The sequence below is a fragment of the Neovison vison genome, chromosome 12 (genome assembly GCF_020171115.1).
Source record: "Neovison vison isolate M4711 chromosome 12, ASM_NN_V1, whole genome shotgun sequence".
Lineage (NCBI taxonomy): Eukaryota > Metazoa > Chordata > Mammalia > Carnivora > Mustelidae > Neogale > Neogale vison.
The window spans coordinates 119,561,199-119,588,920 of NC_058102.1; the positions used below are offsets into that span (position 1 = coordinate 119,561,199).

Sequence of the window (27,722 nt, forward strand, 5' to 3'; positions counted from 1 at the left end):
TACAGAGTAGACTCAATCTAGTCAGTTCTCCAGTTTCATCCTTTCCTCCTTTGGTTAGAAAGTCTAATCTTGTTTTTTGTTTTTTAAAGGGATGCATTTCCATTTTATTTATTTCAGACACAGAGAGAGATCACAAGTAGGTAGAGAGGCAGGCAGAGAGAGAGAGAGAGGAGGAAGCAGGCTCCTTGCTGAGCAGAGCCGGATGTGGGCCTTGATCCCACCTGGGATCATGACCTGAGCTGAAGGCAGCAGCTTAACCCACTGAGACACCCAGATGCCCCTAGATCTTGTATTTTTGCTCACAAAAACATCTCTGGATACAGAGATGAACACAGTGATACACTGGGAACAAAATAACCCCGTAGACAAATGAACTATATTATAGCACTTTTTGGTATTAGTGTCCTGGTTTTATCTGGTTTGAGGGGCCAGAGTGCAGGGCTGGAAACCCGATTTAGGGCTGGCCAGGGAGCATCACTCTGAGACTTCCACTGGGGGCTCAGCTGAACGGTGATAGTTCTGGAGCTGCTGGAGGCCACAGAAGTCAACACAAGGGCTAAGCACAGCCAAAAGCTGAGAAAATGGCCCAGGGACACTGGCAGACGTTTTGGGTGACGGGGGCTTTGGGCATGGCCTGAGCTGGAAACTGTGCCCCTGTTCTCCCCTGTAAGGTAGTTGTATTGGGGTTCTGGTATTTGCTCTCCTTGCTGGCTACAGTCACGGTTCAACATCAAGACAGTGATGCCACCCAGCCACCTAAATGGATTTGGTTTTTGAAACTTCAAGTACTTTCTGAGGTAAGGACAGGAAATGAAATTCTAAAATATATATACCTGCTTGAGGCAAGGGCCCTGTATTTTCATTAGCTTCTTAACCTTGTTATAATGAATGGAATCAACCATTTTTCAATACCTAACAGCTTGTTTACCTTCAGTAGTTAGGTGGGTAGGAGGACACTAGCCAAATGTAAATAAATATTTGTTTCTCATGGATGTTATTCTCTGTTGATTTTACACTCTCTGCTCTGCAGGGATGTGTATTAATTCCAAATAGCAGATAATTAATAGAAGTACCAAGAAAGTCCCTTATAGGTCTGTCTTAAAAAAAAAAAACAAAAACAACTTTGTTTAAACACTGATGTAGTAAATAGTTATTTGCATACCTAGTTACAGAAGTTTATATGGGGGCCGAGGGTGGGAATAATTGACCTAATTTGGAATTCAGGTCATTTTTCTTCTAGAAATACTCCTGTCTGTTGGACTACATTAGATAAGTAACAGCTGAACTTTAAAAATTAACTGGATTAAAAACGGTATCTGCATTTATGTTCTTTTTCATTAGCCTTTGCTGGAGTTTAGCATTTAAATGAAGACTACAACCTACCTGTAATTATACCATATCACCACATGTATTCCGTATTGCTTTTATTTAATGAAAAAAAGCTAATTTCAAGTCTACAGGACGCTAAGCTGAATACAAAGTCTTAGTGAAGAAGGCCTGATGGTCTTATTTATAAAAACATGGCTACTGTCCTTTGGCCTTAAAACTTCAGGAAAGGCACTTCAAACGGCTTTGTGTTTGCATGTTTCAGTGCCAGAGCGTAGGAGTAGACCCTGGCGTCCACGGTCAGATGTTCTTCCGCTACCAGAGCTAGAGGAAACAAAGCACACAAGTTACATAATGAAGTTCATCAAGGAAAATGCCCTTATCAATCAGTCCGTCTTCACTGAGCTACTACTATGTGCCAGTTCCTGTGCCAGATGCTAGAGATCAAGTGGCAAACAAGACATTTTCTGCCTTCGAGGATCTTATTCTAGTGAGAAAGAAGATGAAAGGATATATAAGCAGGATTCCATTTCCAGCAAGAGACAAGAGCAAGAAAAAAGCGTAAAGGGAGAAGATCACACATTCAGGATGATTTTATGTGTTAAAACAGCAACATTCTAAGTTTGTGGATCAATTGTTTGTTTATAGCTCGTTATAGGGCTCAGTGGTGATTCAGCGGTGATTCTTCCATCCCTCATGGAAGGGTTCATTCGTTTTCTCCACCTCTAGGGAGAGGTGTATTTTCTACACATAAGTTAAGCTGTGTGCATGACAGGACTGGAGTTCTACCAAGAATGAGGTCTTAGGGGTCCCTGGGGGGCTCAATTAGTTAAGTAAGCATCTGCCTTCAGCTCAGGTCATGATTCTGAGGTCCTGAGATTGAGCCCTGAGCCCTGCGCCTGGCTCCCTGCTCACTGTCTGCTTCTCCTTCTCCCTTTCTCTCTGCTTTCTCTCTCTCTCCCTCTCTCAAATAAAATATATATATATATATATATATATATATATATATAGTTGTTTTTTTTTTTTTTAAGAAAGAATGAAGTCTCAGAATCCTACATTGTACAGTGGGCTTTAAGGAGAACTTCTGTATCACTCAGGTGGAGGTGATCAGACTTGGGATCTGTCACTTGTTTTCCTAGCCACTAGTTTAGGAACATGCTCAGAGATATGTTGATCCTGGAAGGCAGGGTTATGGCCTCCTTCTCTGTGCACGGCGGGAGCTTCGTAAGTGTTGAAAACTATTTCTTACAGCAAACAACTCAAAATACCTTCCCAAATGTTCCTTGTTGAATAAATGGTTTGATTACTATATTTTGACTCTAATAAAGCTAGGAAAAATGGTTTTTCTTCCCCTTCCTCTTTTTACAGATCTGTCCCTCTCTACCTTCCTTCCTCTTCTTTTCTGTCTTCCCCTTATCTAAGGCTAGAAGAAGGCTAAGTTGGGTGGGAGGGAGAAGGAAGGAAATTCTTTGCGAGAATATTTCCCTAAGACATAAAGCATTTAACATTTAATTTCTCTAGTGACAACATTATCATTTAATTTTCTGCTGCCTCTTTGGAGACAGGGGCTACCTCTCATTCCTGTTTTTTTTTTTTTTTTTTTTTTTCCTCATTCCTGTTTAAGAAGAAAAGCGAGGAGAGGCTGTGGAACGTGTTCTGGTTCATGACTAACGCATGGCGGGCTGAGCCTCAGACCCAGGCAAACCTGAAAGACTCTGAGTTGTGCTGTCCGTTACTGGCAGCCAGAGATTTCACTGGGTAAACCATGGCTTTCTTCAGTGTGAGTGTTTCTAACTCTGAGACTTGGTGCTTTTTACCTCAGGTCTAGTTTTTAAAAAGATAAAGTAGGAAGGGACGCTTTCTGGGAATTCTGAAATCAGTCATTTTTGGAAGCTCATACTATACTTACTTTTAAAACAACACGGATATCAGAAATAAAATTGTAAGCCACTGGTTCTTACGGAAGGGGGAAGAGAGCCCTCAAAGCCTCAGGCCAAACAATGCTTCAAGTTACTTTTCAAAGTAAAAAATTTAAAATATTCAGATTAGAAAGACTATCTGTTTCTTTACAAATGAGCAAACGGGACCCTCCCAGCTGGGCCTCTGTCTCCAGTACAGTACATCCTACTGTCGCTTCATCAGAAGACATTTGTCCACATGACCTTATTTAATTTTTTATCAAATCCCTCTGAGATGGGCTGGCTGGGAATGACAAGACGGAACTACATGACCAGTGATTTCCTAGGAGTCACTCTGCCAGTCTGGCTCACTGTATCACCGTATTGCTCTTCATATACCTCAGTCTTTGTGGAAGGAATATTGTTAAATTCTCCTTTAACTTCTACCCTGCAGAGAACCGTCCAGCAGGCACTAGGGAGATCAGCTGAGAGGGATCCGCTTAGGCCTCTGCATTGCCATGGATTAGAGATTTGAGGTATAGAAGTTTTGGCAAATCTGCAGGAATATATCTTGACTCTTCCACAAGAAAAAAACAAAACAACAACTCTACTACTCAAAGCTTGACGCAGAATTTTCTGCTCACATTTTCAAACTCTGTGCTACCCAGAAACGAAAATTACTGTTGGGGAACTGCAGTTGTACAACAGTTTCTTCGGTATTTGACTTTAATGAGGAGGAACATAATTACAGAAATGGAGTTCTGTTTAGTGCCCCACTGGCTGGGGCCAGGGATGGGGAAACATTGAGGAAGTTGGGGAATAGTCTTAAGAATGCTTACCATCCAGTCTCTTGAGCAGGTCATTCTTTGGTAAGGAAATTACTTCGACAAATTCTAAACAAACAAAGTGCACGTGAAAACAAAGCTGAAGAATAAGAGGGCCTACCAGAACACCACAAAATGCCTGCAGCCATTTCCACTGCGCTAAGCCATACACACGGTCAGCCACTGCCAGCTGGGTAACATACCTCCATCTCCTGAAAACAAACACAAGGACGACATTGGAGAAAGGCTTGCTGTGGGGGCTCGCTGTGCAAAACACGCTAGAAGTGTGTAAGAACTCGGCAGAAACTTGGGTCTCTGCTAAGTTCATCTGTGTACATGGTAAAAAGCATTCCGACAGTACAAAACCATTTCTGTTCTCCAAATGTGTAACAGCAACATTTAAAGCATGTTCTAAGAGATACCCGTATGTATTTTTAAGTTGTTAAAATATACAAAAGTCCCCATTTTAACCATTTTTAAAGGTACAGTTCAGTGGCATTAAATTCATTCTCGCTGCTATGCAGTTACCAGCACCTTTCTCATCCTCATGAAGAGAAGCTTGGTAGCCATTAAGTAGTACGTCTGCACGCACACTGACCTTATTGTATGTTATATCTCTCTGAATACGTGGAGTTTTGGTAACCTCATATGAGTGGAGTTGCCAGATTTAGGCTTAAAAACATTTTTTTTTCTTCCTTTTTTAAAGTGAGCTCTATGCCCAAAGTGGGGCCTGAACTCGGGAGCCGGAGGTCGAGAGTCGCACGCTCTACTCACTGGGCCAGCCCGGAGCCCCCGCGGAGGCTTTTTTGTCAGGCGGCAAGAAGCACTCAGCACAGTTTTCAGGGTTCATCCCATTACAGCCCGCGCCGGCCTGTCTCCTTAAGGGCTGTACACACACACTACGCGTTGTTTTTCCATGCACCTGCCAGAGGCCACCGATTGGGCACTGTGAGTGCCACTATCCAAACGCTGCGATGCAGGGATCTGTGCGAGCACTGGCTGTCAGCGCTTTGGGGTACAGACCCAGGAGTGGCAGTGCTCCGAGGACAGCTGACTCTCGCACTGCGGGTCCTGTGCATATTAATCAGCGAGTTTGAACCGTGCATTTAAAATCAGCTGTGGTGGGGGCTGGACCACTCAGGAACACCTGAGCCGGAGAGCAACGGAAGAGTACGGCTGTGACATGTGATGTGTGTGCGCGTGCGCGCGCGCATGTGTGTAAGCAATGCCTTCACTGGGGTGGGAGACAACAGGGGTGGACAGAGGCATCAAAGCTCGAGTCCAAACTTGCTGAGAAATACAGGAGAGCCAGGAGTTTCCTAAACACTTCTCTACGGAACCCCGTGCACAGTCAGTTGCTGTCCGCTCACAATTATTTATGCCATGTTTGCAATACACACAAAACCAGAAATGAGTGACTCTGAAGATTTTCATTGTCTACTATTCAGACCTGGGGCTCCTATTACAAAGTGGGAATAAACTCCACACAGAAAATATGGAAATACTGTAATTTAACATTTTATAAGGCATAAAGATCAGAAAGCATTGAAAGAAAAATGCTAAAGGACCTGAAGATCGGGAAAAAAGCCTGGAGCCCTGATGAAGTATCTACAGGCCCATTATTCTTCTGACAAGTCAGATACCGAAATCGGTAGCAAACTGAATGATATTTAACGCAACAGAATCACCTTCAACGCACCCACCGCACGCTCACCTGGCTTTGGCTTAGGTCTCACGTTTTCAGCATCATCTCCGTTAATAGTTACTGTCACGATGTGTGTGGTACAGTTTGTCAAACCTGGATCCATACACACAGCTATGGAGAGAAGCGAAAGGTCACCCTGACGGACCCCAGTCACATGCCTCTTGTTTCCTTACTTAAATGCCTTTGGAAGAAAACGGGGCTCGTGATTCCCGGTTAACACAGAACTTGTGAGGAAAGCGACGGTTGGCCCAATTTGCTCAGCAGGGCCGCGGGCCTGCCGAGCACACGCGCAGCCAGCACTCGTGTTTTCCCCCGAGTTCCTCAGTGTGGTGAGTCTGAGCAAAATTAGACACTACGCTAATTAGGTCACGCTGTCAACTCCTTTCACCATGTCAAGAAAAGAATTCTAGCGAGGTGCATGGCATGGGGATGAGGTTAAGAAATAAAAGATAAAGCTTAGGATGTGGGAAGCTTGGGAAGGTAACGAATTTCACTTTCTGCTCTAGCTTTGGGGCCTTCCTGTTCAAAGTGGCTCCCTTGCGGGGGGTGGCTTCTGTGTAGAGGATGACCAGATCTAACTAAGACTTCTCTTCAGTGAACTAGCCAAGACAAAAGCCACCTGAATCCCGAGCTTAACGAACATCTGTGTTATCTTTTACACACAGAAGAATCTACGCTTCACTAACTTTCAAGAGTTTGTCCCCGAGTGCTCACCTGGACAGCAATACACACCTGGAGAACATTCTGCAACATCACCTTTATAGCCCGTTTCTTCCTCAAGCTCCCGAAGAGCGGCTGCCTCCGGGCTCTCGTTATCATCGATGAGACCTAGAAGTTCAAATCATTTGTGATTTGAGGGGGGCTAGGGAAAGCCGGATTTTTTTGAAACTCTCCTCCTTCTAGTATAATTGTGGTCGAGCTACCTGAGAAGAATCAGAGGACTGTGGAACATGGTTCTACAGGTAAAGCTGACTGAGGTTTGGAACTTTTCTAAGAAAAAAGGGCAAAAGAAGAAAGCCCTCGGCAGATCGAGTAGGTTCCCACAGCTCCCTTCTGTTCATCTTACTTAGACCTCAACTGTTTCCACGAGTGTCTTGGCGCTCGTGTTCTGCAGCCTGGACACCATGGATTCCCGTGAGGAGAAATGGCTTCATGGTGTTGGACCACTGGCCTGGGTGACGGACCCACCTATGTGCCCCAGCCTGGGAAGCCTGGCACTGTTTTCAGTTTCCTCATGTCACAGTGTCACCTATGTGCTTTCCTCCCTTGCACAGGGATTCTGGGGCCTGGAGAGAAATGCTGGCATGAGCATCCCGTGCGAGGGAGAAGCTGAGAGGCTGGTGGACCTGATGCAGCTGACAGGGAGGCCAAGTGGGGAGGACCTTAGAACTTGGATTATTTTACTCGAAAGGAAATAATGCAATGAAAAAGTAAAATATAGCCTATTCTGTTACTTTTAAAGTTCAGTGAAATGGCAGGTAAATGAGAAGGAAAGTTGGTATGCGTTCTCACGGGCTGGAATTTGTACAAAACCTATACCGCTAATGATAAATAAATGAGATGTAATCTCTTCAGATGGGAACAACCCCATTAAGTCCTACAATGATATACAGCTTCAAATTCTGGATAGCTCAACTTAACTGTGCAACTCAAGAGAATATTCTAATGGAAATTAAGACCATTTCCCTGGCCTGGGCACATAGAGGAAGATCAAGATGTCTTTTCCATTCACACAGTTAAGAGTCTGACCTAGTTATTACTGTGAATTTCTGCTTGGAGATGGATCACTAGTGATGGAAAATGAACTCAGCTGACAAATTAGGGAAATGCAATTCCTCAAAGAGAAGCTAGAGAGAATGCTGCCGAGAGGTGGCTTGGAAAGGTCGGCTGGGACACCACCGCTCTCGGGCTTAGCAGGCCACTAGAATGCGATGGGGCAGCTCGCTGCAGGGATGCTTCTTCCTTACTTAGAACCACAGGCACAGATAAAAAGGTGTTCACGGTCTAGGCACTGCAGTTCTCGGTGCTGGGCCTGGCGGCCCCTCGGTTCAGAGACTCACCTGCGGGGAACTCTAGGCAGTAGCCTCCCATCGGCGGTCGGAACTGCTTCACCAGAACAATGCACTCGTAGTGAAGCGTGCGCTGCAGCACTGGGATGACCGCCACACCTGTGGCCGGGAAACAAGACCAAGGAAGATCCCTAATGAAACGTCCGTGAACACTTAGCCCAGGGTCAAGGACACATTCTCACCTACGCTAACCTCTGCAGAGGCTCATTTCTCACTCTGAAGCAAGCCAGACAGGGGATGGGAGTGGGGGAGGTGGGGGGTTGGGGGGCGGGTGAAGGGACATTCATCTCCCTGCGCTTGTATTGCCTTTAAAGAATGAATCAAGTCAGTCCTGCTGTTTGTGGTAAACCTAGCTACACTGGATTTCACAATGTTAGGATCAAGGACCTTTTCTCCCAAGAGGGAAACGTTTTACATGGCTTTAGAACAAAATACAGACAAAACCCCACTGCGTTCTGGAAAACACAAATTGCCTACGGGGAGCTCTTGGCTACCCCTTTGCCCCCAACTATCCTGGCAGGCAGAAACAGCAGCTGAGGCAGCTACCCTGTTAATTTCCAGTAAAAACAGACAACAAAATGAAAGGGAGAAACAGAGATCTACTGCCCAACTTCCTCTAGACCAGAGATGATTTTCAGGATCTTAGCAGTCAAAGCATTTATTTATGCCTGGAAGGGACAGTGAAATGAATGAATAGAACAGTCTTATCCTAATTCCATTTCCTCATCAACTTATAAAGCAACCGGTCCATCATAATGTAGGGCCAAATATTTTTCCAAATTAAAGACTTTCACCTAGGGCCTCTGAACAGAATACAAAGGATTTCTAAAAGTCTTATCTAGACACAGTATGTGGCTTCAAATTACACTGACTTATATTTGGCTATAAATATTCGTATACCCTCCCCTCAGAACACTGTACTGAGAAGAAATAACAGGAGGCAAAAGTTATTTATAAAGCAAGCCTGATTGGGATGCCTGGGTGGTGCATTTGGTTAAGCATCTGACTCTTGGTTTCGGCTCAGGTCGTGATATCAAGGCCTGTATTGGTACAGAGTCTGCTTAAACCCTCTCTCCCTCTGCCCGCATACTCCACCCTCCACCCTGCCACGCTCTCTCTCTCTCTCTAAATGAATAAATCTATAAACTAAAAAAAGAGACAGCCTGATTTAATCATGTAGCACTGCAAAAAGGAAAGGTAGTTTAAAGATAAAAGATCACAATTGAAGAGAACTGCTCTAAGGTCTTGGAGGCAGGGTGCCTCCAGCAATAATGCGCGGTGACCTCCTTCATGAAGAGCTGTAACGGGTTTGCACTCCTACCATCAGCCGACTGTCCTTTCCTGGTTGTACGTTTCACAGTTTCCCAAGTTCTGTTCAGGCAGAGAAGAAAAAAAATCACTGGTATTACAGAGGGGAATGTCCTTGGGTTTTTGGTCTACAACGAGAACTTTCAAATGCAAAGCATGCAAGTGTGCTAACGATAATGATGAAGAAGACCACAGCCGTACACATTGGTATAGGAAACGCCCACTGTGCTCTCCTGTCGCTTCTGAAAAATCTTCTGAAGAAAATGTGCCACCCAACTCTAACCCTCTGAGTGCTGTCTAAAGACAAGGCCTGTTATTCGCTTGAGCTGCTTTTCAAATCGTTCACTGGAAGTATTTCAGGCTGGGTCATAAATCCACAGGTGAGCAGTTAAGCTGCAAAGCTACTGAGCAGTGTGCAGATTACGGTCCTATGAAAAGTCCAGACTTTTTGCTAAAAAGAGAGGGTATTTGGTACAATAGGAACTACTGAGCTATTATTTACATGTGACCTAAAATAACAATTGAAGAAAGCAGGACCATTCCATTTATTCATTGAGGAATTATTTGATTTAGGTAAGTGCTCTCTTTTGCATGTATGAGATCTATCCTACCTAAGGGGGAAATGGTCCACAGAGGAAAAAGTGAGATGAGTAGTGAACAAGTTCCTGCTCCCTTTCCCTGAGTAGCTGTTTCTTTCTGGGGAATGCTGTTCTGAAAATCTAGTTATTGCTATAATTGTGTCTGAGGGGGAGGGGCATATAAGAGAAATTCCCCTTCACTCTCTTATCCCTTCCAGAGAAAGGAATAGCAGATGGGAGTGAAGAAGCAGATGACCTCTGGATCTAGGAGAAATAAGACATGTGAGTGGTGCTGGAGACTAGGGTACGAAAGGCATCAAGGTCTGCCTCCCCACAGAAGAGTGGGTTTGAGGAGATGGGCTCCCCAGAGGGGTCCTCGCACTTCTGACCTGCTCCTTCTTAAGGGTTGGGCTGTGCCAAAATTTCTATGGAAAAAAATCCAAATATTTACTCTAGTTAAAAAACAAAACAGGGACGCCTGGGTGGCTCAGTTGGCTAGGCAACTGCCTTCGGCTCAGGTCATGATCCCAGGGTCCTAGGATCGAGTCCCACATCGGGCTCCTTGCTCGGCAGGGAGCCTGCTTCTCCCTCTGCCTCTGCCTGCTTCTCTGTCTGCCTGTGCTCGCTCGCTCTCTCTCCCTCTGTCTCTGACAAATAAGTAAATAAAATCTTTAAAAAAAAAAAAAGAAACCACCCTTCTGGGGGTGCTGGGTGGCTCAGTCGGTTAAGCCTCTGCCTTTGGCTTAGGTTGTGATCTCCAGGTTCTGCGATCAAGTCCTGGATCAGGCTCCCTGCTCAGGAGGGAGTCTATTTCGTCCTCTGCCCCTCCCCGCTGCTTGTGCTCTCTCTCTCAAATAAATAAATAAATAAAATCTTTTAAAAAACAAACAAACCTTTCTTACTATAAACTGCAGATCTTTTGGTGTTATACTCAAATTTTAATGGCAAATGTGTCAAAACGAACCTAAGAAAACCAAATGCTATTATGACAACTCACAACTGCCCAACATTCCGGTTAGTAACAAGAAGCCAACCAACAAGCAATTCTGATCAGTAAATAATACAGGTTGCAGGAGACAAAACACCTTTTGGCATAGGTCTCTCTGTTGTCTCTTAAGGTTAGTTGTAAAGACTGAAGAAGACAGTGCTGAGGAAACTGAAGGTACCACCCCAAAAACACTAGGAATAAGGGAAACAGAAAGAGTACCATCATTATAGTGGTTAAGATCAAGTAAAATAACCAGTAACGAGCCATAAATCAGCAAGGAAATATAAATGCACTTATAAGGAATCCAGACCAGGAATGCCTCACAAAAGCTCCAATCATCTTCAAGGGACTCTGAGAGAGACATTTGATTGAGTCAGAAAATCTTGGTCTCTGCCTGCCTACCAGCCAACCTCATAGCCACAAACTCCCTGAAACTGTTCTCAGTTGTAAAGCTATGGACTTAAGAGTAAGTTATCTCAAAAGCTTCTTATAGCTTTAGAATTCTGATTCTAGCTAAGTTATTCGTTTTTTGAGTCTTTGCTATAGGAAAGCCTATTTTCCCGTAATATGTTGTTGGCCTAGTCAACAAACACAAGAGGCAGGAATGGAAACAAATGAAGACTTTGGCTCTGTCCCAAAAGTCCATGAAGGGGCACACTGCCAGCAGTTTTTACACAAAATCAATTCCATACCTTAATCCACAAATAATACGGTGGAACAAAGGATTTTCGGGCTGCTATTTCATCCTTACCGACATGCTTATGTTTTGGGTAAGAGATAAAACTTTTCATAAGTTCACTCATCATGACCTATGGGAAAATCCAGATTCACTCTCCAAAGCCTGACATTCTAGTACGGAATGATTTGTAAAAGCTCTCTGGAAGTCACGGGAAGATATCTACATGTGAGAACGGAGGTGAACGTGCGGTAACAGGCCACGTAAACTTTTGGGTGCACGCCTCAACTACTGAAACAGGCAATCTGAAGGGGAGACCCGGATGAGAGTAATGTGATTGAAAAGCCTCCAAATAATTCTGATGCACATCCCTGACTCAGAAATGCTGACGGAGGAAAAGGAGTCAGGTGAAGAGATGAACTGGTACAAACCAAGAGGTACTCTTTTGATAAATTAGTGTTAAGGGTTTTTATCTGTTATACATTTAAACAATTTTATAGGGAAAAGAGAGCCAAACCATATCACTACCAACTGGGTTCTCATCTGTCTACATTTTCACAGATACAAGCATATTTGAGCATACTGTGTTCCTAAGGCCTGGGACCTGGCCACATTTCTGGACTGTGTTCCTGTACCCACTGGTAATTTCCTACTTAGTTCCGCCCATCAGATTGACATCAGATAAGTGTTCTGTATATTCCCCTGTGATGATGGACTGCAGTGTGCTTAGCTTTCTTACTTTGAGGTTTTAACTTAATAGTGCTATGGAGAGCTTAATGTTTCCTGCAGCTCTCTCACACTGGCACTTAATAATACTTTTGCTGGTTTAGTAAATGTAATTAGAGTGGTTTCAGTTACTACTGGCAAGTCGCGTACTTTCACACGGAATATAGATGTACTTCCTCACAAAGAAACCCGTATTCTTACCTGATCACTTAGCAAATGGACTTTTTATATTAACGAATTTATATCATGTAATCTGGATACTAAATTTAGTTCTATTTTTGTATTTTCTCATTTCACTTCATTCCTTTTTATATTTCACTGAAATGCTTAATCTATTTTTAAACTTTTTTTTTCTGGTAGTTAATTATAATTTAAAGACCACAGAAGAGTGGTCATTTTACCAAATGAATATACTAAAAAATTATTTTCCCACTTTAGACTGAAGAATTTAGACTGAAGAATTGACTCACAATATTGTATCTGAGGTGTGCAACACAGTGACTCAATAATTAATATTCACCACACCAAGGGTAGTCACCGAAGTTGTTATAGTAACACGGACTATATTCCCTCATACTGTACATCGTATTCTCTTATTACAGTACACTGTTACAGTCACTTCCCAATTGTAAAAATGGTGAGGGTGCTTTCGATTTGTTGTCTTTTTAAATTCTGATGAACATTTTTCAGGCACAAACGTAACTCCAGACAGTGTCAGGGGTGTGATCACTTAGGTCGAAGGGTGTCTTGTCATAGTTTCATGGGAACTGGCACATACTGTGAAATGCTTTGCAAAACTCCCCCTCCCCAACCACCAGTTCCCATTTCCATGAGCAAGGTGTAAAGGATAGAAGTTTTACTTCAAACCCAGCACTATCCTCTCCTTAATCCTTCTAGTTTACAAATTAAAAACTGGTGTGACCGGAAGGAGGCACCCTGGATGATTCATTATTCTGCTGATCGGCTTAAGTGAGGCGTGGCCCCAAATTTCAGGTTCATACAAACCTCCTTAGGAAGAATGGTGTTAAAAATCAATTCCCAATTAGTTGTTACAACATACTGACAGTGTAATTTTATTCAGAGATTATAAGCAATCTAGACATTCTGACAATGGGAAAGCACTGAAATGGGTTTTTCATTTAAGACCAAGTTGATAATGAGGACACTATCAGAGTTTATGCCAAATGCAAAATGGAGACCCGACTGACAACCCAAACACTGTGCATTTTACAAGAGGGAAAAAAATCCTTTACCTTATTTTACCAGTAGGATCCATGTATGTTGTTTTCTCAAGCTTGACCCATTTTCCTTCTGAAATTAACTAAAAGGAGACATTAAATTGGGAAACTTTCAAACTGAGGATTTTATTTAGAAGGTTTGTTTTCTTTCAGATTTTCTCTGCCTGGCCCTCCCAGTGACCACCTATCCCTCCCAGTAGTTGTGTGAAGGTTTTCAGTTCAAAGTATGGAAAGTTTTGTTTCTGAAGGGTGGTTCAGCTTCTTTCTGGAGTTCTGGAAGTGATCCTGAGAGGTGAAAAGAGGTGATAGTTGAAAAACTCTTGGGGGGGGTGCAGGGGAGTGGAGAGGGAGAACCAGGAATGAGGGGTTTTCGGGGACCTAGTGTTCTATCCTCTGAGCTGGGCGCTCGTCACACACGTGTGGTTAGTGGGTAGAGACTCATCAGTGTGGTTTATGGTCAGCGACCACACCGGGAGGCTGACTGAAGAAACCATGTTCAACAACTGCATTTCCAGTGACACGTGGGTTTCCCACCCCATCCAAGACAGGTAGCCCAGGATTGTTCTCCCTAGACAATGAGTTTCCATTACCTGGACTAACTTACCTATGGCACTATACTGAACTGACAGGAGAGATTCACTGTGGACATAAAGCAGTAGCCTTTTCCTCACTATCCTATCTCTCACTTCTGGCCAGCAGCAACCTAATAATTATCAGCAGATCTATTCACAGACAACATGGAAAGATTTTAAAATCGTAAACAACTGCAGGAAGATGTCAAGGTCAGAGTTCGAAGGTGAAGGACTTAAAATTTATCCATTGCAATGGTTCCTGCAGAAAGAGACTTATTAAAAGCTAAATCAAATAACATATAACACAAACATTAGTTCTGGAATTCAGCCTACAACTAACAACTTAGATTGTTACCGTTCTTTTTTTTTTTTTTTAAGATTGTTACTGTTCTTAAACACAGCTATTGAGACCGTAAACAGCTAACTAAGATGTGATGTGATACCTAAGTATGAAATGTCTAAACCCTAAAACTCACATTATGATTTATTCTTCTACCCAGGGAAGCTTTTAATAAAATTTTGAGAATTTTTGTATTAACAGCCAAAATCCACTTTAAAAACAGCCTCCATTTCACTAGTGCATATCATTCAGAGACATACTATTGCTCCCACACAAGGGCAAAATGTCCCTCGTCCTAAAAAGGGAGTAGGAACAATGTTTAAGAAACTGTCTTTAAGAATTAAATACACAGGGGTGCCTGGGTGGCTCAGTGGGTTAAAGCCTCTCCCTTCAGCTCAGGTCATGATCCCAGGGTCCTGGGATCGAGCCCTGCATCGGGCTCCTGGGGCTCTCTGCTCCGTGGGGAGCCTCTTCCCCCCACCCCGCCTGCCTCTCTGCCTACTTATGATCTCTATCAAATAAATAAATAAAATCTTAAAAAAAAAAGAATTAAATACAAGCATCTGAAACAACAGTTCCTACATTTCATTTAAACTCAGCTCTGGGAAGGGGGTGCAGAGAGGAGAAAGGGAAGTAAAAAACAATTTATACCTCCTCTGAAATAATAGACTGTTTGGTATTTTGAGGAGGATCCGCTGGTTCTTGGTTCTCCATTTTCAAACTACTTCGTCTTTATAGTCCTCAGGCGGGAAGTTCACGCTGGAAGATAATAAAATTTGTTTAGGCTACATTTATTTTTCTGAATTAAACATTTGTCCAGAGGCCACCAGTCAGAGTACTTAAATGGTGAAAAACTTTTCTGACATCGTCAAAGCCGCTTTTCTCACATGAACCTGGGAGGACTGCCCCAGATGGAAAGTAAATGCCAAGGCCCCAGGAAACACCCAGGAAAGAACCCTCAGCCATCCTAGTCAGATTCAGCTCATCTTAGCTAAGCTCTTATTGGGTGGGCGCTAGGCACTTACACATACATTCGTGGATTTTTTGACTCTAAATTTAAAAGCTTTCCAAGGGGGAAACAGTACAAAAATTGTATACCCCTCCCCATTCCCACCCCTTCACTGCTGTGCCTTATCTACCTTTGACAGCTCAACCGTAAGACTTCTATGAGCTGCCTGTTTTTACCTCCCACAGATCTTTTTTTTAAACTTGTGGTAAGTGGTTATACCATTTTAATAATGTTAAATTGTGCAGCTCAGTGGAATGAAACACATTTACATTGTGGCCTGTTCACTTTCAAGTTTCAACATGTATCAAAGTCACAGCTGTGCATGAGTTGGCCAGTGGCACCAGCTCTGTTGCGGAAGGAGCAGGCCCCGTCCCGTTCCACGTGTTGTACACTACTCCAGTCTCTATTCTTGGCTTATTCTCCTGTTTTGTATACCCTGAGGGTCTGAAAATCTTCTTCTGCCCTCAAAGTGGACTGACTAACCTGGCTGCATATAGAAGTATGTGCTGAAAATCACTTTCTACCAGAAATATGGAGGCCTTGCTCAGTTGTCTTGCATTGGCTGCTGTGACATCCAATCCTTTTTCTATGGGGCCTATTTTATATCTCTGGAAACCTGTAGTTATTCATGTCTTTGTGTTGATGTTATTGTATTGGGATCTCAAATGGGCCCTTTCTTATTTTTATTGAGGCATAGTTGGCATACAGTATTTTATTAGTTTCTGGGGTACAACATAGTGGCTCAACGTTTCTATAATTTACGAAGTCATCCCCAGGAAAATCTCGCTACCATCTGTCACCATATAAACTTGCTACAATATTAACGATATTCTCTATGCTGTACATTGCATTCCCATATCTCATTTATTTAATAGCTGAAGTCTGTATCTTTTGTTTGTGTTTTTGAAGATTTACTTTTGAGAGGAAGAGCGAGTGCTCACGACCATGTATGAGTAGGGGAGGGACCAAGGGAGACTGAGATAGAGAAAGAGAGCGAGCCTCAAGCAGATTTCTCCCAGCTGAGCTCTGAACCTGTCAAGAGTTTGATCTCACAACCCTGAGATCATGATCTGAGCCAGAATCAAGAGTTGAACACTTAACAGTCTGAGCCACCCAAGTGCCCCTGTAAGTCTGTAACTTTAATCCCCTTCCCCTGTTTTGTCAATGGGTCCTTTCAATCTGAGAACCATACTGTTCTTCTTTATGTGGAACTTTTCTTGAAATATTTCATTGATCATCTCCTCCCTTCTACTTTCTCTGTTCTTTCTTTTAGGAACTGGTATTTAGCTGTTAGACTTCCTGAACTTGTCTTTTTTCAATCCTATTTTCTATTTCCTCATTATTCTCTCTACAGTTCTCAGTGGCCACTCCAGTGCTTTATTGCTCTTAAGATCTGTAGTTCCCTCACCTACTGTACCTCCTAACGTTCACTATGTTTGCTCCAGGGAAGATACAGACCATCAACTTCAACTATCCTAAATGTCTTGGAGGAAAGAGTGTCTTTGCTTTCTCCCTTCCTTCCCTTCCTTTCTTTGATTTTATTTATTTATTTGACAGGGAGAGAGAGAACAAGCAGGGCAAGAAGCAGGCAGAGGGAGAAGCGGGCTCCCTGATGAGTAGGGAACCTGATGAGGGGCTCAAACCCAGAACCCTGGGATCATGCTCTGAGCTGAAGGCAGATGCTTAACCCACTGAGCCACCCAGGCACCCCACTCTGTTTCTTCTGAGACCTAAAGTAGTAATATCACATCTGCAATTTTTATCTCAGATGGCAAGTACCGTCCATCCTAAAACACACCCAACAAAACAAACACATTTAACCTTCTCACAACTCTATTCTCTCCTTCTGCCTTGTTGGACTTCTCAAAAAAACAGATGATACCACTGTGTGCACTTATTCAGCCCAGGGCAGTCTACTCCTTTACCATCTGCCTATCTACTCCATCTACCCATCACCCCCACACCCCAAGCTAGAAACAGAGATAGCTCCAATCCCTTATTCTCCTTCACCAACTTATAATTTATCCATTGTAAGTACTAAAAATTCTGTCTCTAACATTTCTTAAAAGTGTCTTATCTTTACCATCACTGCTCTGGCTGAAAACCTCCCACTTGGGATGAAATTTCCAAAGCCATCTCCTCGACGTTAGATTTTTCTTTATGTTGTCCAAAGTTCAACACTGCTCACAATTGTGTTGGTATAGAAATACCTAAAATTACTGCTGAATAAATGAAGGAAGATGGGACACCTGGGTGGCTCGGTTGGTTAAGCATCTGCCTTCAGCTCAGGTCATGATCCCAAGGTCCTGGAATCCAGTCCTCCATCAGGTTCCTTGCTCAGTGGGGAGCCTGCTTCTCCCCTTGCTTGTGTGCTCCCTCTCTGACAAATAACTAAATAAAAAATAAATAAATGAAGGAAGGAGTAAAATGAACGTGGCTGGGTAAGTCTAGACAGCCATTCTGTTCCTAAGTAAATTAGGTTAGTTTGGGACCTGCTTAGACTTACTTTGAAGAATAGTTCTTTGTCTACTTGTCTTTATTTGACTAACTTAGTTAAACTCAATTTCAAAATTGTCTTGGCACATAGTTTTAAAGAGATTCACAGTTCTTGATTTCAAAAGTCACTATAAAAGCCACAGTAATCAAGATGGTGTGGGTACCTGCATAAGGACAGACATATCAGCTGATGGAATAGAGAGTCCAGAATTTAACCCACATATTTATATGGTCTAATGATTTTCAACAAGAATGTCACCATTTGGGAAGCGTAGGTGGCTCAGTGGGTTAAACCTCTGCCTTTGGCTCAGGTCACCATCCCTGGGTCCTGGGATTTAGCACCGTATCAGGCTCCCTGCTCAGCAGGAGGCCTATTTCTCCCTTTCCCACTCCCCTACTTGTGTTCCCTCTCTTACTGTCTCTCTGTCAATTAAGAAAAAAAAAAAAAAAAAGAATACCACCACTCAAGGGGGGTAACAAATAGCCTTTTTCAAGAGCTTGTTCTGGGCTTAGATACATACATTCATAAGAATGAAAAAGAACCTCACAGGTGCCTCGGTGGCTTAATCAGTTGAGCATCTGACTCTCTATTTCACCTCAGGTCATGATTTTGGGGTCACTGGCCCTGCATCGGCCTCTACACTTGGTGCAGAATCTGCTGGCGATTCTTTCTCTCTCTGTTCCTCCCCCACAACTTGTGCTCCTGTGCTAAGTAGATGGGATCTTCAGAAGAAGAAAAAAGGAAAATGAACCTCTACCTAACACTGTGTATAAAAATTAACTCATAATGGACAACTTATGTAAGAGCTAAACCTACAAAATTCTTAGGAGAAAGCATAAGTGTAAATCTTCATGATCTTAGGTTAGGCAATGATCTCCTAGATGTGGTCCGCAACACAAGCAACCAAAGAAACTACATATCAACTGGACTTCCTCAAAATTAAAAACTTGTGTGCTTCAAAGGATACCATCAAGATAGAAAAAAACAATCCATAGAATGGGAAAAAAAGTCTGTAAATTTGATAGGAGAACTGTGCCTGAAATATGAGAAAAATCTCAGAATGCAATAATTAAAAGACAACCTAATTAAAAATAGACAAAGGACCTAAATAGACATTTTTCCAAAGAAGATATACAAATGGCCAATAAGCCCATGAAAATATGTTTGGCATTTTTAGCCATCAGAGGAAGGCAAATCAAAACCACAATGAGATACCACACTTCACCCCTACTATGGAGATTATAATAAAAGGTGGAGAATAACAAGTGGCAGTGAGGATGTAGAGAAACTGAGACCCTCATATGCTGCTGGAAGATGCAAGATGGCGCAGCCATTTTGGAAAACAGTCTTCAAAAGATTAACCAGAGTTTCCATATGACCCAGCAATTTCACTCCTAATATATACCCAAGAGAAATAAAACAAACTCTCTAAAACCTTTTACATAAATGTTCATCACAGTATAATTTGTAATACCCCCAGAGTGGAAACCACCTAAATGTCTATCAATTGATGAGTAAATAAAATGTGGTATATCCATTCAATGGAACACTATTCACCCATAAAAAGAGTGAAGTACTGACACCTGCTACAAGATAGATGAACCTTGAAAACATTATGCTAAGTGAGAGAAGCCAGATACAGAAGGCCAAATATTGTAAGATTATATATATGAAATACCCAGAAGAGCAAATCTGGAGATACAGAAAGCAGATTAGTTAGTGGTTGCCAAGGGAATGGGGGGAAGGAGAATATAGGGAGTGACTACTTGCCAGTATGGGGCTTCTTTTTGATGAAAGGTGTTCTAGAACTTAGTGGTGATGGTGGCACCATTTTGCAAATACAGTAAAAACCATGGAATTTTACAGTTTAAGGTGAATTTTATGGTATGTGAATTGCATCTCAATTAACAACCACTACCTTTGCAGTCTTAAAATCCCCAAGAGACAAGCAGTTGGTTGTTGAAAGCCACAGTAGACCCAAAGATTGACCAAGTCTAGGAGACTAGTTCAGGGAGCTTTGCTTTGGATTCAACAGGCTAATAATATATACATAGCATTACTGTACCCAAGCGATCATTTTACTGTCCACTGGGTGTATATTTTGCCTGATACTCAATATATATTTCTGTTGTAAAATTAAATGTATTTCTGTTGTATCATGAGATTAATCAACATTGTTGCCTGCAGATTATTTTGTGGGTAAACCGAGGAATTCAATTTCCAGTAAGAACTTTGCCAAAAAAGTAAAACTTGAGGCATTAGGGAAGAAAGAAATGACTTTATGCTAAAGAAATAAAAACCACTTAATGAAGACAGAAAGAAATGTGTATACATTTTCACACTCGTTTAACCATAAAGAAGTATGCACAAATTGTATTAATGTTCATAAAAAATGAATTATCAGGGCGCCTGGGTGGCTCAGTGGGTTAAAGCCTCTGCCTTCGGCTCAGGTCATGATCCCAGCATCCTGGGATCGAGCCCCGCATCGGGCTCTCTGCTCTGCAGAGAGCCTGCTTCCTCCTCTCTGCCTGCCTCTCTGCCTGCTTGTGATCTCTCTCTCTGTCAAATAAATAAATAAAATCTTTTAAAAAAAAATGAATTATCAACTGGATCTTAGGTAACTTGGCTAGAGCGCCCTGTGGCAGAGGGGCTGGAATTCCTGAAAGGTGTGTCCTCAGTGCTGGAAACGCAGTAGTACACTGCACAAATGCCCTGCCTACCAGGAGCTTACTTTCTGGTTGGAGAAAGGGGAGAAAACTGAGGAATATACAAAATTTACATTAGAGACTCTTAAGCTTTACAGAGGAAGATGAAGAAGAATAGAGAAGGTGCAGGGCAGGTGCTGGTATCTTCATGACGTGATCAGGGAAGCCTCCTTTGATTTGGTGACGTCTGAACAGACGCTAGAAAGTTAAATAAACAGTAAGCTATGTGCGTATTTAGAGAGAGTCATTTAGCACAGTGACTATATGCCTATAGCGTTAACAAAAGAAGCAGTTATTCCTGGTAAACTTTTAACTAGCATTAGTTTACATATGGCAAATAATTTACATCATTAGGCAATCAAAGCAGTCTGCTGATCCAGAGGAACACTAACCACAGGTTAAATCAAAGGCTGGCTACTGGTTATTGCCTGAGTGGTCTCTAGAACCAGATAAAAGAACTTTCTCTACCTAGATTGTTATCTTCCAGATTTCCATTTCCTCCCTATTAGGAACATATACATTACAGAAAGAATATTTCCTCTGCTCTTAATTCTGTCACTCGAGAGAAACTTTTAGGCATCCAAGGGAACCCATTTAGTGCACGATGTAATCTGAAATTTACATGCAAGATGGTTGGATTAAGTAAAATTTCGACCTCCTTTTGAAAAGTTGTATTTTTGACCCCAAATAACTTTTCTGATGCCTACCCAAACTTCTTAAAAACAAAACTGCAGGCCTCAAAAGGCTGAACACCACCAGAAGTTCATAAAAGAAGAGTTAGATCATCTGTAACTTTTCTGTTAAAAGAGTTCCTAATCTGGACTCCCAGAAAGTCTAGACAAAATGGAGGTCATCCCCCATCCCCAGGGGAGTATATAGGGGCAAAGGGGCCACTAGCTCCTTCAGATTTACATATAACTTTAAGGCATTTAAATTATCTGCTAGGCCCCCTTATCTTTATCTCTAGCCTCCTCCAGACTGTAAAAGGGATTGTTGATGGCCAAAAGGTGGAAAGTACTATTCTGAAGGATGATCCATCATTTAAACAGTTTAGTTAAACTCTATTATACCAGTCTCAGTAATCAAAAGATGGAGTTTTGGTCAGGAAATGTTAAACTATAAACAGCTGTTTCAAACAGACTGTATTAAAAAAAATTTAAGCTAGACTGTTAGAGAGCTAGGAAGACAACAAACTACAGACATAAATTACAAAAAAGGGGAAAAAAAGTGGGAAGCAGGGCTGAGCCTCTCCAGGATAACTGAAATGCAATCAGCCCCAAGAGGCAACAGTATTTTGAAGCAATCTGCTGACAGTGTAAATAACCAAAAAATGTGGTTAAAGGGTGATTTCAAAATAATTTCTTTATTCTGTGATTCCCAAAATGTTCAGGATTATAAAAGCATCTCAAAAATACTACTGAAACAGAAAAAAGAATATTATTTTTAGCACCATTTCAAAACTGGAAGCTAAATGGTGCCATGTGGGGACTGGTCCCTACAAGTAAGGCACTACAGAAAGAAACAAGGCTCCACTGCGTGCCGAACACTCCTGTCTCAGTGACTGTAATAAAGCTTTCCTGAGCTGACTCCATCCTATTTTCAGATTTAAAAGTAAAGCGTAATGTAAATTTTATCCACTTCCTTAGCTAGAATTTCAAGTCATTTACATTTTGCTGCTAAGCTGCTAAGATGTACATGTTATACTTAAAATAATACCCGTGTACATAATGTTGTGTTCTTCTGTTTTAACTCACATAATCTGTTTTATGTAGTTTTTGTTTGGTCTGAACACTGAAGGTCTATGATATGTTAGCTGTATTTTTTCAGGGCACCAGAAACTCTCATGAGGGAAGACATCACAGGATTCTTAGAACTGCCACACGGTGGTAGGCAGGAGGTTAACTGACTTTATGAGAGGGGCAGTTCAAATGTTTGAAACACACACACACACACACACACACACACAGAAAGTACAAACTGACCCATAATCCTGCCCTTGGGGACCTCATAGTTGGACTCACAAGGAACCAGAAAAGTAAATGTCTATTACAGAGATAAAGCAATACCAGGGTGTTTTAAGTGAGCAACAAATCACATCCACTTGGGAGGCAGGGAAAGTAATAGACTTTGAAAAGTCTACCACTACTAAGAGGCCATTTAATATTAAGATATGATTTAGACACCAAGACAGGGAAAGCATTTCAGGAAGGAACCACATGAAAAACAGAAACACTAATTATGGGAAGGGTTGAGAAATTACTATAGTAGAGTTTGGCAAGCTCTGTGGTTCTCAATCTTTCCCTCCCACTCCCTCCCACACCCTCCCACCACCCCCCTCCCCTGCAAACTAACCCCACATGACCCCACATGACGGGTGATGTTAACATATGCAAACACATTTCTAAGGGCTTACACATATTTGGCTTGATGCCTGCCTCCTCTCCCAAATTTGCGGGCAAATAAAGAGCCCCAAAACGCGGGCATGCCACAAGCTCTTGCTACTATGTAAGCGCCTCTTGGGGATAGCACTTAAGAATTCTCCACTGAAGGGAGGAAGAAAAATGATTACTTTTTCACAATCTTGGGTATTTCAGTACTAGTAACAACAGCTGAATTCAGGTTAAGTGGGGGCGGAGTTTGCACTCAGGCTTCTCATTATTCAGTTATTACCATATTGGAATCCCTACGGTTTGCTGAGCTTGCAAAGTGAAGCAAAAAAATCAAGAAATAACATGCTGGCGACTCTCTCCCAGATAAAAGTTGAGTATTGTAAACATCGTTTACGTTCAACCAAATAAAAGGTGTAGAAGCTCAAATCACAAGCAAAGCTTCTGACTGACCAAGGTCAGGCAGTGGAATAGTTTAATAATTGGATTGAGATATTTCCAATAAGGCATTTGAAAGAAACTAAGTGGGAAAGGATTAATTTTTGCAAAAATAACTTTATGACTGTGTAAGTCAAGCATCAAATGCTTAGGCCTGTCCAAGATGTCATCCCACATTCTTTCAGAATAATTACACAGAGAAGCCATGTGATTTATAATAAATAAGTAATCAATTGGGATAGTTACATTTAACGGTCTTGGTTATAATCATAAAAATTCTAAAAAACTTAATTTTTTAAAAGATATTTTGATCATTCCTTCTTTTGTACCACTTATAGCAAAATTTTGGTATCCATCTCAAATGGATCCGCTTTACGTGAACTCTCCTTTGCTGACAACAATTATCCTCAGATACCGAAGACTTCCTGTAATTTGTTAATTATGGAAAGCCACCGAGTTTCTTTTCTTTTCTGGCAGATATGGGGGTTGGATGGGCAGAGAGGTAACATTTTCCTGAAATGACGCTACTTGGTGATTTATAATCATTACTTTTAGTTTGGGTTGTGGACTAATTACCCTTGGGAGGGTTAATTGGTTACAGCTGTACAATGAGACCAGTAAAGAACCTCTTGCAATAGCTCAAGCAAGGGATACCATAGGTTTGGTCTAGGGTGGTAGCGGTGGCAAGGAAACAGACTTAATTCCTTGCATATGAAACTTTATTACTTGTCCTAAACCAGTGTCTACGGAAGGGGTTTTCAAAGCTAATTCCAAGAAGAAGTTCTTAAAGGACTTTATGGACTTTTTAAGAAGTTCTTAAAGGACTTTTTTTCTCTCTTCTTCAGGAGAAAGGGGTGGTACAGTCTTTAAATATGGACACACTGAGTTTGAGATGTTGACATGATATCCAAGTGGATAAAACCAGCAGGTAGATGGAAGTATTAATTTAGAAGGATTAGTCATGTGGGTTCAGGGCAGGAAATGTTTTCCATTATTTAATTTAAAATTACACAATAACCCCCCTCCCCCACAATCATTTAGCTACTGATATTTTTAGGCATGCATGAGAAAAAGCAACTATTTCCATTGTTGTAAAGGTTTTATTGAAGAGACTTGAGAATAAACACTTCATGGCTAAGTGAAGAAAAGACAAACAGGGTGGCTAAAAAATAATCTAAGGGAATTTAGCTGTATCCATTCACAACACCAGAGCATCCGTTTGTAATGTTGATTTTTTTGAGGCTAGTTAAATGTGTAACTAGTTAACTTAAAAAATCAACTGTAATACTAAAAAGTCACCAAGCTCACTTCTAAAGTATATAGCCCCCCAAAAAGACATCTGTAACAAATTCCATCCCTGTAGTGTTTATATTTAAGTTTACAAACTTGGCTGCTTCTCTACAAATAACCAGTTCTGTAGTAATGCTTTGCAGTTGCCTCTACCTCTACACTCAAGTTTCCTGGGCTGTTAACATATTACTCCTCTCAGAAGGACTATATTCCCAGTTTCTACTTTCTTCTATACATCTATTAATTCCTATCTCCAACATAAAATACCTTACCCTAATTCGCCTCATCGATGCTAATAATTCCTTCAGCAGCAACCTATTTATTCCTAGGTCAAATCAAAACGAACATCTGAAGTGATTGCTCCATTCAGCTTTAGGTCTCCCTTAGATCTGGCAGTCTGGCACAATTCTCTCACATCTATGGAATATTGCTTCATTTCCCCCTCAAAACAGAAAGCACTACATAATCCTGGATCTCAGAAGTCCTTAGGAAAAACTACCGCCGCCCCTCCCCCAGCATACACTGCAACATTGTAACTTACCTCTGCTGTGAAAAATGTATCTTTAAAAATGATGCTCCCAACTAAACCACTTAGCCAGTAACATTTTTGAGAAAAACAAAACATGAAACTCTTTGGGGGAGGAGTTTCTAACTCCAAATAGGCAGAGGATCCTATAATTATCCTAATGAATACTTTTCTGAAGAGGCCTGTAGACGGTGGGGTTCCCCCCTCTTTCTAATCTAAAACTGCTCAGCCCGACCAGAGTGTGCCGTTTTAACGAGGTACCTAAAATGTGTGCCCTTAGACAGACGTGACTGGGACAAGCCCAAGTCAAATTACTCAGCAGCTAGAATCTGATTCTTCTGCAGAAATAAACAAAAGTGAACTTCTAAAATATTCTATTGTCTGGTCGCTATCTGATACATCATCACGGAAGGAATAAGGATAATAACAGTGATGGAGAAAAGAGGAGGGAAAAAGAATGATACTGCAAATTTCACTAGACTAGAATTCTTCCAGTCTTACGATTCCAGCATGGCCCGGCTACTGATACCATCTGGCTGTATTTTTCCAGGCTGCTACTTTGGCAGGGCTGGGATAAATGAATTTCACGCTCAAAGGAGTCACCTCTCCCCACTTTCGTCGGTTTCCTCCCAATTTCTCTCTCCTCTTCTACCTTCTCAGGAGCGGACGGACAGGGTTCTCTCCCCCTCTCTCAAAATCCTCCTCCACGAACGAAGAAGAGGTGCCTTTCCCCCCTTTGCAGATGCTTCAACCACCGCACCCACATGAACAGGTAACTGCGGTGTTTCCTGCTTTCTCTGCACCGAAGAGCCCGAGCCCAAGCTCTTCTACCCAGCCTCTGGTTTTCACTAAACTGGCCCTCCTTTCTGCGCCTTCGCGGCGGCCGCCCCCTCGCTTTCCGGGACACGAGCCCAGTCCGCAGACTGGGACACGCGCGCGCTCGGCTGCCGGCACGCACCAGAAGTACTCCCTCCCTCGTCCCCAAAGAGGGGACTGTACAGGATTGGCCCGCGCCCAGTTACCTACTCCAAGTGTGGGGTGAAGGGGAGGGTACTCCTTTGGGGAGGGGGACGAGAGAAGAAAGCACGATTCCGAAGCAGCAATCTCAGAAGACCCGGTGCTACTGCTTCAGGCACAGCCGCACCTCGCGGTGATAAGAGGATGTGCGCTCGGCCCCTCCCGGCACCCGTAGAATCCCCCGCCCCTCGTAACCTTGCCTGAGACAATTACCTTCCGGGGCGGTGCGCGTCTTAGAATCTCGTTGTTACCACGTCCGGAATTCCTTTTTCGGGACGCGAACGCTTTGTGTGTGTGCGTGTGTGCGCGTGTGTGAGTGAATACTGAAAGGACGCCCCGCGACGCTCCTCGCTCTTTTAGACCCCCACCCCCTTACTTTATGGACCGGAAGAGTCCCTGAGCCAAAATAGCTCGGCGGGTACTTCCGGGACGGGAGACCTGGGTTCCGGGAGGGTGCTGGAAGGAAAGGGAGAGGCGGCGGCGGCGGCTGGAGGATGAAGAAGGAGCATGTCCTGCACTGTCAGTTCTCCGCGTGGTATCCACTGTTCCGAAGCCTTACCATCAAGAGGTGAGACAGGAGGGGTTACGTCGGGCCGATAGGCAAAAGGGAACTGCGACATTTTGAGCGAGTCCTAGCTCCATTAAAAAAAAAAAAAAAAAAATGCAGGCCTTACAGAGATCGGATGGGAGCACCAGTGCCAAGATTTCGACTTCCCAGTGATATTTCACTGGGGGGGAGAGGGGGTTAATGAAGTCGATCCTTGTTTTCTGTACCTCGTGTTGCGTTCAGGGGGTGTGCTAAGGGAGGCAGAAGGGCATGTCGTGGTTCAGTGAAGGTCGGACGCGGGGTGACGATAGTTCAGGGCTTGGGAGTTCACCATCACTGCTGTTAGGATAGTCAGAGAGGGGACGATCAGGAGAACTGGGTGGTCTGGACTTTGCCACCGACCAACCCGCTGGTGGACATAAGTTGCTTTCAGTCGATGTAAAATGAGAACAGTGATGTAGACTCTACCTGGAATTCTGTTGCGAAGCTCCCATAAGATAGTGTGCATGGAAACATTAGTGTAGTTACATGTTGTTATGTTGGTAATGTACTGTGAGAGGAAGTCATCCCTGGAAAAGGAATAGAACAGTATTTGGTTTCTATTTTCCTGGACTACATCAGGGAATCCGTCCCTGGGTTGCAGGTCAAACAGGAGTAACTGTCTCATCCTTCACGGAGTCATTCAAGGTAACAGAGGCAAGGTAGCTAGGAGAATACCCCCAAATGTTCAAAAGCAATCATAACACCTGGAGAATGATGAAGGAGTAGGCTTTCACTCACTAAGAAGGATTGACAAAGAACTGCATATTCATGGATAGGATTTTCTGTGTTTTGCCCAGTCGCTCTTTAGGCCTTGATTGTCATGTAGTTAGGTATCAGCTGCCCTTTTCTCATTTTGTCCTCTTGGTGCAGAGTGTGCATGCAGAGAGGGAAATGGTTTTGAAATCCCAAGGGATTGGAAGAGCCTAAGGAGATTAGTCAAAGGACAGTTCTTTTTCATCCTGTTGGTCATACATAGAATCTGCTTCTAGTTGGAGGTTAGAGCAACTTGAAGGAAG

The 27,722-nt window shown here is 42.6% G+C and overlaps 2 protein-coding genes across 4 annotated transcripts in view; one reads left to right on the forward strand and one right to left on the reverse strand.

Moving 5' to 3' along the window:
• Nucleotides 1–1,409: 1,409 nt before the first annotated feature.
• On the reverse strand, nucleotides 1,410–26,418 carry NUDT5 (nudix hydrolase 5). Of its 3 annotated transcripts, none has more exons than XM_044228431.1 (10): nucleotides 26,331–26,418; nucleotides 14,900–15,007; nucleotides 13,352–13,419; nucleotides 9,144–9,193; nucleotides 7,814–7,921; nucleotides 6,486–6,581; nucleotides 5,763–5,864; nucleotides 4,252–4,260; nucleotides 4,064–4,117; nucleotides 1,410–1,650 (listed from the first exon to the last, which is right to left on the reverse strand). In XM_044228431.1, the coding sequence occupies exons 2-10, from the start codon at nucleotides 14,960–14,962 to the stop codon at nucleotides 1,541–1,543; spliced, it is 660 nt and encodes a 219-aa protein (XP_044084366.1). In that variant the 5' UTR covers nucleotides 14,963–15,007; nucleotides 26,331–26,418; the 3' UTR covers nucleotides 1,410–1,540. The 3 variants fall into 3 exon arrangements, with proteins under 3 accessions (XP_044084366.1, XP_044084365.1, XP_044084367.1); XM_044228430.1 differs by lacking the exon at nucleotides 26,331–26,418 and adding an exon at nucleotides 26,127–26,275; XM_044228432.1 differs by lacking the exon at nucleotides 26,331–26,418 and adding an exon at nucleotides 26,123–26,275.
• The window catches only part of CDC123 (cell division cycle 123), a 55,587-nt gene continuing 54,271 nt past the window's right edge, over nucleotides 26,407–27,722 (forward strand). Inside the window, exon 1 of the mRNA XM_044228429.1 lies at nucleotides 26,407–26,685. Within this exon, the coding sequence (XP_044084364.1) occupies nucleotides 26,612–26,685 (74 nt within the window). The 5' untranslated portion in view covers nucleotides 26,407–26,611. The remainder of the gene's footprint in view (nucleotides 26,686–27,722) is intronic.

Coding starts and splice junctions, on each gene's coding strand:
- NUDT5 (XM_044228431.1), bottom strand. CDS start 14,962: ATGGAGAACCAAGAACCAGCGGATCCTCCTCAAAATACCAAACAGTCT. Junction 13,420..14,899: donor AGTCTATTATTTCAGAGGAG/GTATAAATTGTT, acceptor GTCTCCTTTTAG/TTAATTTCAGAAGGAAAATG. Junction 9,194..13,351: donor GATCCTACTGGTAAAATAAG/GTAAAGGATTTT, acceptor CTGCCTGAACAG/AACTTGGGAAACTGTGAAAC.